The 16,181-nt window shown below is 39.8% G+C and overlaps 1 protein-coding gene across 1 annotated transcript; it reads right to left on the reverse strand.

Annotated features, from left to right (window-relative positions):
* Positions 1-840: 840 nt before the first annotated feature.
* LOC137604033 (high-affinity choline transporter 1-like) lies at positions 841-12,215 on the reverse strand. Its single transcript, XM_068327961.1, has 7 exons — positions 12,158-12,215; positions 12,003-12,076; positions 2,757-2,976; positions 2,078-2,194; positions 1,288-1,443; positions 1,025-1,173; positions 841-846 (listed from the first exon to the last, which is right to left on the reverse strand). Exons 1-7 carry the CDS (start codon positions 12,213-12,215, stop codon positions 841-843), a joined length of 780 nt encoding a protein of 259 aa, XP_068184062.1.
* Positions 12,216-16,181: the final 3,966 nt, after the last annotated feature.

Here is a 16,181-nt window from a genome sequence, read left to right on the forward strand (position 1 = left end):
AACAAGGCTTCAAACTGAAAGGAAAAAATGTCTACATGAATGAGAATCTCACTAAAAAGAATGCTGATATCGCTAAAGAAGCTCGACAACTAAAGAAGAATGGGCTGATGGACAACACCTGGACCAACACCTGGACCAACACCTGGACCAACACCTGGACCAACACCTGGACCAACACCTGGACCAACACCTGGACCAACAACTGCAGGATCTTCATCAGAACAAAGGGGCTTTCTCCAGACCAGATGAAAACAATGGTGATCAGGAGTGCAGAGGAGTTGGTGAAATACGATCAATAAAGACGGACAAGAGTTTATTACACTAAAGATCAGTACAACAGAGTCACTTCAATAGTGGAGCTCTACACTATTGAAGTGACAACGGATGGATCATGAAATGATGTTTTGAAAGGTTTGGACCAGAAACAACATTATTACCTGTGGACGCAGCAGCTGCTCCAATGAGTATAGGAGGTATTGAAAACATGAGCATGAGGAAAGCTGCAGCAAAGCAGGAGATCTTTGCTGAAGCAGTAGAAGAAGCTGACAAGGTCCTCTGGTGGAAGGCCTGGTATCCCAAACCCCCCAGGGCCTGGAAGTAAGCAAGATAATTTGGTGTTTTGCATCTGCATCCTTTTCAAATTTTACAGACGTTTTATTTCACTGTGACACCAAAATTGATTCTTCAGGTACCAAACTACAGTTCAGTCTTCAAATATACCTGACATTGACCATTTTCTACAGACATCAATAGAGACAAGAGTGAATTCTATTTAATAAAGGACAGGATATAGTTTTCTTACAAAATATAGTAAGTCATCAATCATGATCCAGATCTTCTTCATCTCTGGTTGTCCAATCCAGGGAGCGTTTAAGGTGTTGTTCACCAGAGTCTGACTGATGTCCAAGGTGTGAGGACTCGTCATGACAAAGGGAACACAGATGGACTGAGAGAGAAATGAAAATAATTTATAATTTTATAGCAATTATTTCTAATATGTATGCTTGGTAAACTGATAACTCACCAAACCTCCTAAAATGAGGACCAGTTGTATAACATCTGTGTAGGCCACAGAGTAGAGACCTCCCATCAGGGTGTAGATAATGACAACAGCAGCAGAGATCCAGACACAAAGAGAGAACGGCAAATCCAGAACCACACTCATGGTTCCTCCTGTTTAGAAGTAAAGACAGTCAAGTTTTAGTATGTTTTAGGACACAAGCATTGACTATGTGCAAAATGTTGCTGTATATAATCTTAAACATCTGTAAATATATAATACTTTACCTAAACTAGTGAGTGTTCCATTCACCCAGATGGCATCAATAAAAACTGAAAGGAGACTCATTCCAGCTGTTATTACTTTTCCATACTTGATGTGGAAAGAGTCCAGCATCGTCAGACAGTTTCCTTCTCTCAGTGGTTTGACAAACAGCAGACCTCCTTCATTGGAACACAACAAAATAATGAAGAGAAAAAAATCATAAACAGGGAGATTTTATTTAAGATGCAACACACAGCAGGTCAGAGAACAATTTTCCTGATAATAATTTGTTATGCTCTTCCTGCTATAACTATTCAATCACATTTGAACTATTGTGAAACTGACTTGAAATTATTACATCTATAAATCATGTGCTGGCTAGACGACAGGAATCTGACAGGTGTTTAAAGTCAGTTGTCTGGAGGTGAAACAGGAGGGTGTCAAGACTCTCTTTTGTTGCCCATACTACCCATGACCACCTCCCTCCTCCTTGACTACATGTATTTCAATTGTTAAATATTCTAACAAGTTATCAATCACAGTTGTCATATTTTCTACTGCTTTATAGTTCAAATATTTATACACATACACAACCACTCCTCCTCCACCTTTGCTCTGTTTACACAGTGAAATTTATATACTTTCAGTTTAAAATCCATTCTGCATTGATCCATGTTTCCGATATAGCAATTAATTTTAATGGTTTAATAGATTGCCTTCAATATTCCTTGATATGATTGAAATAACAGCAGGGAATGCTTAAGTTACACCTTCACACAAACACTATTCTACCAGGTGTAGTAACATTCTTACCAATTACAAACGTTGAGCTGTATGACAGGAACAGAACTATCACCCGGATCAGCCCCATGGATGGTGTACACATCATCTCAACACTCCCAACAATGATACTTCCTCCGATCCACGTTGCTACAGGACAGATGAACACATGACTATTCACACTGCATGGCATCAATATTGCATGTCTAAAATACAGGTACTCTATAACAAGGAAAAATCACATAATTGCCAGACAATCTGCCTTTGGAGAACATAATGTTTGTTGACTGTTGGGATGACTGTCATGTCTGGTGTTCAAAACAGGAAGTCAGAGGAAGGTGTTAATTGCAGAACAAACATGAGATTTATGTTTCTCTAAATTCAAGTTGAATATAATGACATAATAAACTGTAGTGTGAGATTGAAGGATACTCCTGACTCCTGATGTTGTATATACCTTGTCATTTCCCAGAGGCACACTTTGAAAACTTTCTTTCACAAGAGCTACCCTATCAATAAATTATAAGTAATGATATTTAAAAAGACTGGACAAAGTGGTGCCATTTGCTCTTCATCTGGAGGAACAAAACTGAAAATGCTAATGAAAGTTAGTCTGTGCACTTTAAAAAATAAATTTGTATTTTTTATGAGTCGATGGAGTTTATAAGCATATACTTTAGATACTAATTCTTGTCAGCTGTTTTCTCCTCACCTGTCATGGTGAAGACCCCCACCACCTGGTTAATGCTCCGGTTTCCCAGCAGGACCATCTCCATTCCAGTGGCTCCACTTCTCTTCTGTTTCCTTTTGGACTTGAAAGAAGCCCAGATTCCAGTCCCAAGAACCAGCAGGTAGAAAACCACCATCGCTATCACTCCTGGGACGTTAACAGCCATGATGTCTGATTTGATGTCTTCCCAACTCTCTGAAGTCTGACCATATAATTATAAAGGACAGCCGTACAGAGAACAATGTTCATGAATTGAAGATAATTACCAACCATCTCAACCAATTAAAGCTGACTGCTTTGAATAAAAACTGGTTTTGAGTTTACTTTGCCAACAAACACAGAAGTGCACATTATTCAAAGGAAGAGATAATTATAATGTCACCATGTTCACTTTGGACTACATGAAACAAATATAAAGATGTATTTCCAGCTTCACAGAAGTCATATTGACTGTCAAATACAATAATAGTAGAAAATACAGTAGAACCTCAGATCATACAGTAGAACCTCAGATAATAGTGCAGTAGTACCATAAGCAACACATTTTTCCTACCTAGTGACTGAGCTCATAAGTCAAAAAATATTTCTCCACGAGAAACAACGAAAACCATTTTAATCTACTCCAGCCTTGTGAAAAGGCCCCCAACATTTTTTATCAACCAATAGACATGTAGATTTTACCTGTGTATAATGATATCTTCTTCTTCTCCTTTGGGCTTTTCCCTTCAGGGTCTCCACATCCAATCAGTGTCCTCCATCTAACCCTGTCTTCTGCATCCTCTTCTCTCACACCAACTACCTTCATGTCCTCTTTCACTACATCCATAAACCTCCTCTTTGGTCTTCCTCTAGGCCTCCTAACCCTAACCTCCTAAAATGAGGGCCAGCTGTATAACATCTGTGTAGGCCACAGAGTAGAGACCTCCCATCAGGGTGTGGATAATGACAACAGCAGCAGAGATCCAGACACAAAGAGAGAACGGCAAATCCAGAACCACACTCATGGTTTCATTACGTTTTAATAAACACGTTGATAATGTGACAGATGGCTGTGAAAAAATGGTGTCACGGGGACTTCCGGTTACCGATGATGGTGATGGCAGCATAGGTAGACAGGCTCCCGACAGTAATAATTAAAGTAGCCCGTACAAACTCGATTTTGAGAGGAAAACGAAGCAAGGCAAGTGATAAGAACACGGGCTGGTAAATATGCCTAAAAAAGGGAAGAGAAATCGTGGGAAAAGTCAGGAAACTGACGAAGAAGAAGAAGGCGAATTTACTCAAGCTAGTAGCATCAGCAACACAGAGGAAGCTACTTTGCCGGAGGCTGAAAGAAGACCGAACCATGACACTAGGATGGCCCTAATTTTGAAGGAATTATGGGACTTCAGGAAAGTTACCTGTCAAGAACTTAAGGGCATACGAGAGGAAATAAATAAAATAAATGAAAGAATTAAAGAAACAGAAAACCGAATGAACATGGCTGAAGCTCGCATCCAAACGACGGAGGAAGTGGTGACCGAACTCGTGAAACTAAAGGTACAAATGGATGCTAAAATGACCGACTTAGAGGGGCAATCACGACGAATAATGTAAGAATATATGGGATACGAGAAGGAAAAAAAGAAAACATGACCTCATTGATTATTTTTGTTGAAGACATGTTGATGAAAGGGCTGGAGTTACCTCCGTCTACTCTGTTAAACATTGAGAGAGCATATCGAGCGCTACCGTCAAAACCTCCGGTTGATGCTCCCCCGAGATCAGTCGTCGTCAAGTTTTCAAGTTACAGAATGAAGGAGGATGTGATTAAACGGGCCTGGCAGAAGAAGGGGTTCGATTTCCAAGGCAATAAGATATACCTGGACAACGACTACTCGCCGGAGGTGAGGAGGAAGCGGAGGGAATACGGAGAAGTGAAAGCCATGTTGAAGGAGAGAAACATAAGATTTCAAACTCCGTTTCCAGCCAGAATGAGAGTGTTCTATAAGGAAGGAACTGTGATGTACAACTCGGCGGAAGAGGGGACGGCGGACATGGTAGAGAGAGGGATACCGGTGACGGTCCTGAAGAAACAAAGTTCACTTCTGGATCAAATCACTCGACTCACTTGGCAGACCACAGGAAAACGAAGAGATCGGACTGATCCAGGCTCCGGTCAGGGATTCAGGGAGAGGCTCCAGGCTTACCGACGGCAGGATATTTGATAAGTATTGAACTTTTGCTGCGAAAGATTTACAAACAGTTAAATTATTTCTTCTACGTCCCCAGAGCTGGGCCATTAACTGAGTATAATAGACATTAAAGGCAACAATAGATCAAATTAGTGGTCAGGACGCCCCATGCTGGACACCATGGACCTAGATATTAGCTGTAGGGCTAAAGAGGGCCCTCTCCCTCAACAAGGAGGCAGAGACTTTCCCTCAACACTCTTATTCCATCTGAGTTATAAGGCCGTAAAAGAGGCCTTTCTTTTGGAAGTCAATATGGACATGAAGTTTAATTTTTTAGCTTTTGAGTTGATGGTTTATGTCTATGCTTGTATTATTGTTTATAGTAGCTCAAGGGGTGAAATATTATTCTTATATACAGAAATGAAGCAGAATAAAGTATATTTAAAGACACAAAATGTCAGTTAAGATAATTACTTATAATGTAAGCGGACTGGGAAACCAGATTAAAAGATCCAAAATAATGTCAAAATTGAAAAAGGAGGACATAGAAGTAGCCTTCCTTCAGGAAACCCATCTCACAGAACCAGAACATGAAAAATGAATTTAACCAGTGTTCATCTTCATATAAAAAGGGTTCCAAAATAGGAGTAGCTATATTAATTTCCGCTAAATTAAATTTTGAATGCATATGTGAAAAAAAAGATTTAGATGGGAGATTTGTACTGGTCAGAGGGGTTCTACAAGGTATTTTGGTTACTCTTTTAAATGTTTATGCGCCCCCAGGTTCTGATTGGAAATTTTACAAATACATCTTTGATTTGATGAGCTCTGAAGTTCAAGGTATCCTCATCTGTGGAGGGGACTTTAATGTCAGACTTTACATGAAATTTGACACCTCAAAACCCTATCAATCTGAGGGCCCAAAAACTACTAAAAATATAAGAATAATGATGAGAGAGCTTGGACTCTCAGATATATGGAGAGATTTGAATCCAACTAAGAAAGATTATACTTTTTTTTCCTCACCCTCACTCTGTTTATTCTAGAATTGATTATTTAATTACATTTCAAAGAGAATTGTTTAGGGTGAACGATTGTAATATCGGAACCATGGACCTGTCAGATCACGCCCCAGTCTATATGGAGCTGATGTTGGGACCTGACAAGAAGAACACTATCTGGAGGTTAAATACGGACATTTTAAATGAAATGAAAAGCAAATAAGAAGGGACATTACAGACTACTTCACCAATAATGACAATGGGCAAGTCTCACCACTTATACTCTGGGATGCTTGTAAGGTGGTTCTTAGGGGGAAGATCATAGGTTACTCATCAAAATTGAAGAAACAGAGAAAAGAAAAATATGACCAACTTCAAAAGACTTGCAGGAATTACAAACTCAACATAAGAGAACAATGGACAGGAATACCAAAAGGGAAATTGATAAAATAAAGAATGAAATACTATTGAATGATATTAAGAAAAGGATGATTTTTTTAAAACAAAGATATTATGAAGCAGGAGGAAAATCGACAAAACTACTCGCATACAGATTAAAAAAGCAACAAGCAGAAAACACAATTTACAAAATAAAAGACCCCGCAACAGATTCTATATGTTGTAAACTAGAGGATATCCAACAGTTATTTGAATCTCATTATAAGGAGTTATACAGGCAACCCAGGCTATATGAGACAAAGACTGACAACTTTTTTGATCGGATAAGATTACCTACAGTTTCAGTTGAACAAAATAAATGCCTAATTAATGAAATTAAGGAGGATGAAATTCAAAAGGCAATCTCAACGATAAAACCAAATAAGTCACCTGGACCAGATGGATTCCCTTCAGAGTGGTACATTGAAATGAGAGATTTATTGATACCTAGCATGAAGGAAACATTTCACTATGTGCTTAAGACTGGCTTAATTCCCCCTTCTTGGAGTGAAGCGGCCATTTCCTTGATACCTAAAGAGGGTAAAGATAAACTAGAATGTGGAAGATATAGGCCGATAAGTGTTCTAAACCAAGATTACAAGATTTTCACCCACATTATGGCCAAAAGATTAGAAAGTATTCTGACGCAGATAATTAGTTTGGATCAGACGGGATTCATTAAGCAAAGACAGACTCAAGACAGCATCTGCCGAACACTACATTTAATTGAATACATTAATGAATATAACATAAAGGCGGTTCTATTGAGTCTTGATGCGGAAAAGGCATTCGATCGGGTCAACTGGAAATTTCTATATAGAATTCTGGAGCATTTTGGACTTCACCAGACTTTTATAAATATCATAAAGGCTCTGTATAAAAGTCCAACAGCTAGGATAAAAGTAAATGGATCAATATCAAACTCATTTAATCTGGAGAGGGGCACCAGACAGGGCTGCCCATGAGCCCACTTCTGTTTGCCCTATTTATCGAAGGACTAAGCCAAGGTATTAATCAAGATAAAAATATTATAGGTATACAAATGTCAGCTCAACAACATAAAATTTCTTTATTTGCAGATGACGTCCTAATTACTTTATCAAACCCAGAAAGTTCCATTTCTAAACTTATGTCATTCCTTGATGCTTTTGGCTCTGTCTCAGGATATAAATTAAATATTTCAAAGACTCAAATTTTAAGTTTCAACTATAAACCTAGCCAAATTTTAAAAACTGGCTTTGACTTCAATTGGAATTTGAATTATATAAAATATCTAGGGGTCAATATTCCAAAAGATCTAACAAAACTATATGCACTAAATTTTAAAGTGTTAATTCAGAAAAGAAAAGAAGATACCAAAAGATGGAACTTGTTACCCATACTAAGCTTTGAGTCAAGGATTGAGACAGTGTCAATGAACATTCTGCCCAGAATGTTATATCTGTTTCAAACTCTTCCAATTGAAATTACAGATAAACACTTCAAGGAATGGGATAAACTGATTTCACGTTTCATTTGGCAAGGGAAGAAACCTAGGATAAGATTTCAACTCTCCAATTGGCCAAAAACAAAGGAGGGTTTGCACTCCCATGCCTAAAGAATTATTACATCTCATCCCAGCTGAGGATTTCAGTTTGCTGGTGTAATTCTCAGTATCAAGCAAGGTGGAAAGACATGGAAAAGAACGTATCTGGGCTGATTCCGATTGAGGCCAGGTTAAGGGATAAAAGACTCATTAAAAACATAATGGAAAAGAGCAATAGGTGGATCAATTTATCAATGAAAACTTGGATGATGACCATCACTAAGTATAACTTGATAGATGAAATAAAAATTTTGCGTTGGTGCCCCTATGATATAGATTTTACTCCCAACAAATTGGATGCAGTTTATAAGGCTTGGGCTGAGCAGGGTCTTTCGTCATATTGCACTTTCTTTAAACAAGGGACAATAAATGATTTCCAGACATTGAAAGGAATATATGGGCTAAATAATCATGACTTCTACAGATATCTTCAGTTGTGTCATTTAATAGACAATGTTATTAAAAAAGGCCATAAAACATTTGAAAATAATTTACTGAAAGTTTTTATTAGCGTCTATGGGGCAGACTCTGGACATAAAATATTATCAAGAATATACAAAGGTCTTGAAGAGTTGGAAGAAACAAACACCAACTATATAAAGCAAAAATGGGAACAGGAGGCAAATACCAGTATTGCACAGGAAGATTGGGTTAGACAATGTGAATTTCAATGGTCAATTACAAGCTCACCCCAGTGGAAGGCATTTGGTTGGAAGACGATCGGTAGATATTTTATTACACCTGTCCAGAATCGCCACCACTCAGGCTCCGCTAGCTGTTGGAGGAATTGTGGTTCTCTGGAAGCCAACCACTATCATATATTTTGGGCTTCCCCAAAAATAAATTCCTTCTGGCAACAGATACATATAGAATTGGTGAATATATTTGGTCCTGCCATAGCATTCAAGTGGGACGAGCTATTATTTGGTTTTTTGCCATCTACATCTATGAATAAAGAAGCCAGGTATCTGTTTGGTATATTGAGTATTGCAGCACGGAAGTCAATTACTAGAAACTGGCTTAAGCCTAATGCACCCTGTATCGAGAATTGGTTTGATATAATACATGAAATTTATGTAATGGAAAGGATTACTTATACATTTAAGCTGCAAAAAACTAAGTTTGTAGAACTATGGAAAAGATCTATCTCCCAGAAATGTTCCTCCTTTGAATGATGTATATTAAAATGGGTATGTGTATGTAGGTGTATGTGTGTATATGTGTATGTATATTTGTAAGTATGTATTTGCAAGTACGTATATATGGATATGTGCATGTGTATATGTATGTAACCGTGTATGGGGTATGTATGTATGTGCATGTATATGTGCCTGTATATGTGTATATGTATATAGACATATATATATTTTTTCTTCCTATTACTATTCGGTTCTATATAACACCCCTTGCCCTGATTTTTTTTGTTTGTTTTTTTTGTCTTGTCCTGTTATGTTAATGTTTACTTTTCTCTTTTTGCTTGATGTTTGTTTGATCTGAAAAAAATAAAATATTTAAAAAAAGAAAAAAAAAAAAAAGATAATGTGACAGATGGTGCTACATATAATCTTATACATATAAAAATATCTTCTTCTTTTCCTTTCGGCTTTTCCCTTCAGGGGTCGCCACAGCGAATCAATTTCCTCCATCTAGCCCTGTCCTTTGAATCCTCTTCTCTCACACCAACTACCTTCATGTCCTCTTTCACTACATCCATAAACCTCCTCTTTGGTCTTCCTCTAGGCCTCCTGCCTGGCAGTTCAAAACTCAGCATCCTTCTACCAATATATTCACTATCTCTCCTCTGGACATGTCCAAACCATCTCAGTCTGGCCTCTCTGACTTTATCTCCAGAACCTCTAACATGTGCTGTCCCTCTGATGGACTCATTCCTGATCCTATCCATCCTGGTCACTCCCAGAGAGAATCTCAGCATCTTCATCTCTGCTACCTCCAGCTCTGTCTCCTGTCTTTTCCTCAGGGACACTGTCTCTAGACCAAACAACATCGCTGGTCTCACCACAGTTTTGTACACCTTTCCTTTCCTTTTAGCTGAAACTCTTCTATCACACATCACACCTGACACTTTCCTCCACCCGTTCCATCCTGCCTGGACACGCTTCTTCACCTCTTTTCCACACTCTCCATTGCTCTGGACTGTTGAGCCTAAGTACTTCAAATCCTCCCCCTTCTTGATCTCTTCTCCCTGTAACCTCCCTCTTCCACTTGGGTCCCTCTCATTCACACACATGTACTCTGTCTTACTGCGGCTAACCTTCATTCCTCTCCTTTCCAGGACAAACCTCCACCTCTCTAGCTTCTCCTCCACCTGTTCCCTGCTCTCACTACAGATCACAATGTCATCTGCAAACATCATAGTCCATGGAGATTCCTGTCTAATCTCGTCTGTCAGCCTGTCCATCACCATAGCAACAAGAAGGGGCTCAGAGCTGATCCCTGATGCAGTCCCACCTCCACCTTGAACTCCTCTGTCACACCTACACACACCTCACCACTGTCTTACAGTCCTCATACATGTCCTGCACCGCTCTAACATACTTCTCTGCCACTCCAGACTTCCTCATACAATACCTCAGTTCCTCTCTGGACACCCTGTCATCAGCTTTCTCCAGATCTACAAAAACACAATGCAGCTCCCTCTGGCCTTCTCTGTACTTCTCTATCAACATCCTCAGAGCAAATACTGCATCTGTAGTACTCTGTTTTGGCATGAAACCATACTGCTGCTCACAAATGTTCACTTCTGCCCTTAGTCTATCTTCCACTACTCTCTCCCATAACTTCATTGTATGGCTCATCAGCTTTATTCCTCTGTAGTTGCCACAACTCTGCACATCTCCTTTGTTCTTAAAAATGGGCACCAGCACACTTCTCCTCCATTCCTCAGGCATCTTCTCACTATCTAAGATCCTGTTGAACAACCCAGTCAGAAACTCTACTGCCACCTCTCCTAGACACTTCCAAACCTCTACAGGTATATCATCAGGACCGACTGCCTTTCCACTCTTCATCCTCTTCAATGCCCTCCTCACTTCATCCTGACTGATCTTTGCTACATCCTGGTCCACAACAGTCACCTCTTCTATACATATAAAAATATATAAACATAAAATATAGACACTGTACCTAAACTGGTGAGTGTTGCAGGCAGCCAGGTGACATCAATAAAAACTGAAAGGACACTCATTCCAGCCATTATTTCTTTTCCGTACTTGACGTAGAAAGAGTCCATCATCGTCACACAGTTTCTTTCTCTCAGTGGTTTGACAAACAGCAGACCTCCTTCATTGGAACACAGATAACAAAAAAAAAATGAAGCGAAAACATGTCCAAGAAAATTTCATTATAAGATGCAGCATACAGCAGCTCGATGATCATTTTTCTTGAATGTACACATTTCAAAGACAAGTAGAGACCCATATGAAAAATTAGAATATCATGGAAAACGTTTTTTTTTTCAATAATTACATTCAAAAAATTAAGCTTTCCTTGATTATAGATTCAGGCTCCACAATTTAAATGACTTCAAGTTTTTATTCTTGAATGAAAGGCACACTTTACCTTCATCTGTGCTCAGTGGGCAGCAGCACCTGAACTTAAAGCGCCTGGAGAATTGTTGCCACCAATACAGTTTTAATGACCTCCATGCTGTTTGTCTATGTAAACACACATCACACACATTACGTCACAGAAGTTGTCTTCGCAGGCAAGATGTGTCAAGACTGAAAGCTGCGGTTACAGCCGTCCACATGCAAACACTTATCTTTCCTTTTCAAAAACCTTTATTTTTGTCATGGATTTACATGTTGTCATGTGGAAAATGTGCCTAACTGTAGGGAAAAATATGTGTTTTTAAAACTACCTTGGCTACGTGTGGACATGCCAAAATGAGACGACTTACCTCTGATTGTCTATATTTGTTATTTTACACAGATACACTATTCTATCAGATTTAAATAAAACTCTCACCAATAATGAAAGTTGAGCTGTATGACAGGAACACAACAATTACCCGGATCAGCCCCATGGATGGTGTGTTCATCATCGCAACACTGCCAACACTAGCGTTTCCTCCAATCCACGTCGCTACAGGAAATCACAGAGGATGTCAGTTGACTTCACAGTCATCGACTTTAGAAACTAATTCTGCTGGCTGTTCATCCTCACCTGTCATGGTGAAGACCCCCACCACCCAGTTGATGCTCCGGTTTCCCAGCAGGACCATCTCCATTCCAGTGGCTCGACTTTCCGTCTATTTCCTTCTGGACTTGAAAGAAGCCCAGATTCCAGTCCCAAGAACCAGCAGGTAGAAAACCACCATCACTATCACTCCTGGGATGTTAACAGCCATGATGTCCGTTTTAATGTCTTCCCAACTCGCTAAAGTCTGACCATATAATTATATAAGACAACCTTGCAGAGTAGAATATTCATATATTGAAGATAATTACCAATGATCTCAACCAATAAGAGCTGAGTTCTTTGAATATAAACTGGTTTTGAGTTTAGTTTGCGAACAAATTAAATTCTACTAAATTCTAAAATATTCAAAGATATACGCATGGAAGAAATAATGGTAATGACAGCATGTTCACTTTTAACTACATGAAACAAATATAAAGATTTCTTTTTTCTGAAGTATTAAGATGCACCATGATTCAGTAAAGTAGTACCTCAGACAATAATTCAATAGAACCTCAGTACAACCTCTGATTTTACGGGGTTAAGGTTCTATCCCACACCAACACGTGGGAAAGAACTAAATCCGGTCTCAGCTGATGTTGTATCCATCCACAAACATGTGTAGTGAGAGTGCTATACTCCAGAAAAACTGAAATAAAAAGTCAGGAGCAGCAGAAGAATGGTTGACAGCCAAAATGGTTGATTCTCAATACATCATAACACCAGATCAGTCAAGAAAACAGCCACGGAACTCATCTCTCATGACCCTTTTATACCTCACAGGTCTACATTCGTGGAAAACAGGAAGCATTGGATTCCAGGTAAACACCCAAACTTTCGTCACCAACCTAAAGTCACCGTGTCCCCCTTCCTGTTTTTCTTATTATGTATGGTTATAAAATAGTTATAGAAATCAGGAGGAAACAGTGGGTCAGTTTTTGGAAGTGAAGAACCTGACTGTGCAAAACCGACTGATCTGGTGTTATAATGTATTGAAATCAAAGTAAAGAGTTCCCATTTTGAATGTCAACCATTCTTCTGCTGCTCCTGCATCTTTATTTGAGGTTTTCTGGAGTACAGCACTCTCACTACATAATTGGGGTTGTGGGCAGGATTATTGTTGGATCATGATAGGATCTCTGAAGGGAAGGCGGCGATAGGTGCTGGCTCCGAGGGGCGTCCTCTCTGCGTGGGGTGACAGGCCAACTAAAGGTAGGGTCATTTAGAATTTAGAAATCTAAGGCCCTTACTAATTCTGGTGATGAAGTAGGTGTAACCGTCTGTTTATGTGTAACTGTAGCTGAGCTCTAGCTGTATGTGATAGTGGCACAATTTGAATCCAGTAATGCATTACTGTGAAGATAATGCATTTTCTGGAAACTACAAATGAGGCCAGGGAAAACTGAAAACGTTGAATGTGGTTGATTCACGTGATTCACCGTGACACAACAATCTTCTTCACACCTATCAGTCCATATTGAATTTAAGTCATTCAAGAAAAATTTGAGTTGTGGACACACGTGAATTTTATTCATTTAACTAATTCATTTTTTACTCCTATCAACAGAAACAGAAACATCAGAATATAATTGTCAGAAGAGATAATTATTTTCACAATACAGATTGTTTTTGGTCATTGATATCTGTGTGAGTCGTGTTCAGTGATTTAGTAAAATCTATGACTACTACATAAGATAAACACATTACTGAAAACACAGGAACACTTTGAGTTCATCATTGCCGATATCATCTCACTCTGGGCATTGTTTGTATTCATTTCCTCATTCTCTTCCTCCTCTATGGCGCCACCTACTGGTGTCAGTGGTACTGGTGAGTGCTGGGCTTTCACTTTGAACACATCCCACTTCTCAGGTAGAACACCTTTGTTGAAGAGGACAGAAGCCAGGTAGGAGAACAACAAGATGGCAGCAGTGGTGGACAGCATGGAGATGGTCTTAACTGGAGAATACTGGACATAAACACCATCCTCCAGAGTGCATCCTGGGAAATGTAGGACTGGTTCTAATCCTAGTAAGGGATCTCCACTCAGCAGTTTCTCACCGTTGCATATTGTGTAAACAATCTGGTACTAGTTTGTGAAACGGTCCTGGGTTTACAGATGAGTAATGAATTTACTCCAGTGGTTACAATAGACAATCTAAATAATATCCCCTTCACCCACATGACTGGTGATATTCAAATCGGATGTTGTGTGTGATGTTTCATCATGTGATTGAAGAGTCTGTCTTAGCTCAGTCTGGTTGGGTCGCGTCAGTTTGTGGAGCACACCTGTAAAAAGTCTTCAGTTGGATTGTCCAGGTTAGTACATACTTGTTAGTCAACACTGATCACTTTGGTAAAACTTCAACTCCGACTCTGATGATTTGGTCTCTCATTTCAAATGAACAAAGATGAGGAAAAGATCAAATCAGGACAAATTGAAATAGAATTGAAATAGAACTGGACAATGTTTGTTCATTTGCTATTATTTGCTAGCATGTATCATAGGGCTGTCAGATACTTTAAAAACTATGGAGATCTTACCCAATAATGAAATAGTCTGACCTATGAACAATCATGAAATATCTAGACATGTCTGCCTGAAACCAAGTATATTTACTTACCTGATACAAGATAATACAAGATTTTTATGGAAGTAGTTTAATATTTTATGCATTTCAAACTGTCTGATAACTCACCAAGCCTCCTCAAATGAGGACCAGCTGTATGATATCTGTGTAGGCCACAGAGTAGAGACCTCCCATCAGGGTGTAGATAATGACAACAGCAGCAGAGATCCAGACACAAAGAGAGAACGGCAAATCCAGAACCACACTCATGGTTCCTCCTGTAGGATATAATGACAGTCAGGTTTTACTATGTTTTAGTGTACACATCGACTATGTGATAGATGGTGCTACATATAATCTTATGCATATACAGTATAAATAAAGATACAATACACACACTACCTAGCCCAGTGAGTATTCCATTCAGCCAGATGACATCAATAAAAAGTGAAGAGACTCATTCCAGCTGTTATTACTTTTCCATACTTGATGTGGAAAGAGTCCAGCATCGTCACACAGTTTCTTTCTCTCAGTGGTTTAACAAACAGGAGACCTCCTTCATTGGAACACATAATAAAAAAAAAAAGAAGAGAAAGTGAAAACATGTCCCCAGGGATATACTGTGGGAGGTAATGCAGGAGTATTGGGTGAGGGGGCCTCTCCTCAGGGCCATCCAATCCCTGTACGCCCAAAGTGAGAGCTGCATCGAGTTCTCTGCAGTAAGTCGGACTTGTTCCAAGTAGCTGTTGGCTTTCGCCAGGGCTGCGCTGTATCACCAATTCTGTTTGTGATTTTCATGGACAGGATATCAAGGCGTAGTCGTGGTGAGGAGGGGTTACAGTTTGGTGGCCTGAGGATTGCAGCGCTGCTTTTTGCAGATGATGTGGTCCTGTTTGCGTCATCAGCCTGTGACCTGCAGCGCTCACTGGTCCGGTTTGCAGCCGAGTGTGAAGCGGCGGGGATGAGGATCAGCACCTCCAAATCTGAGGCCATGGTCCTCAGCAGGAAACCGGTGGACTGCGTTCTCCAAGTGGGGAATGAGGTCCTTCCACAAGTGAAGGAGTTTAAGTATCTTGGGGTCCTGTTCACGAGTGAGGGAACAATGGAGCGTGAGATTGGACGGAGAATGGGGGCAGCAGGAGCGGTATTGCAGTCGCTTTACAGCACTGTTGTCACAAAGAGGGAGCTAAGCCGAGAGGCAAAGCTCTCCATCTACCGTTCAATCTTCGTTCCTACCCTCACCTATGGTCATGAGCGATGGGTCATGACCCAAAGAATGAGATCGCGGATACAAGCGGCTGAAATGGGCTTTCTCAGGTGGATAGCTGGTGTCTCCCTTAGAGATAAGGTGAGAAACACTGCTGTTCACGAGGGGCTCAGAGTAGAGCCGCTGCTCCTTCACGTGGAAAGGAGTCAGTTGAGGTGGTTTGGGCATCTGG

Source organism: Antennarius striatus, chromosome 11 (assembly GCF_040054535.1).
Source record: "Antennarius striatus isolate MH-2024 chromosome 11, ASM4005453v1, whole genome shotgun sequence".
Classification (NCBI taxonomy): Eukaryota; Metazoa; Chordata; class Actinopteri; order Lophiiformes; family Antennariidae; genus Antennarius; species Antennarius striatus.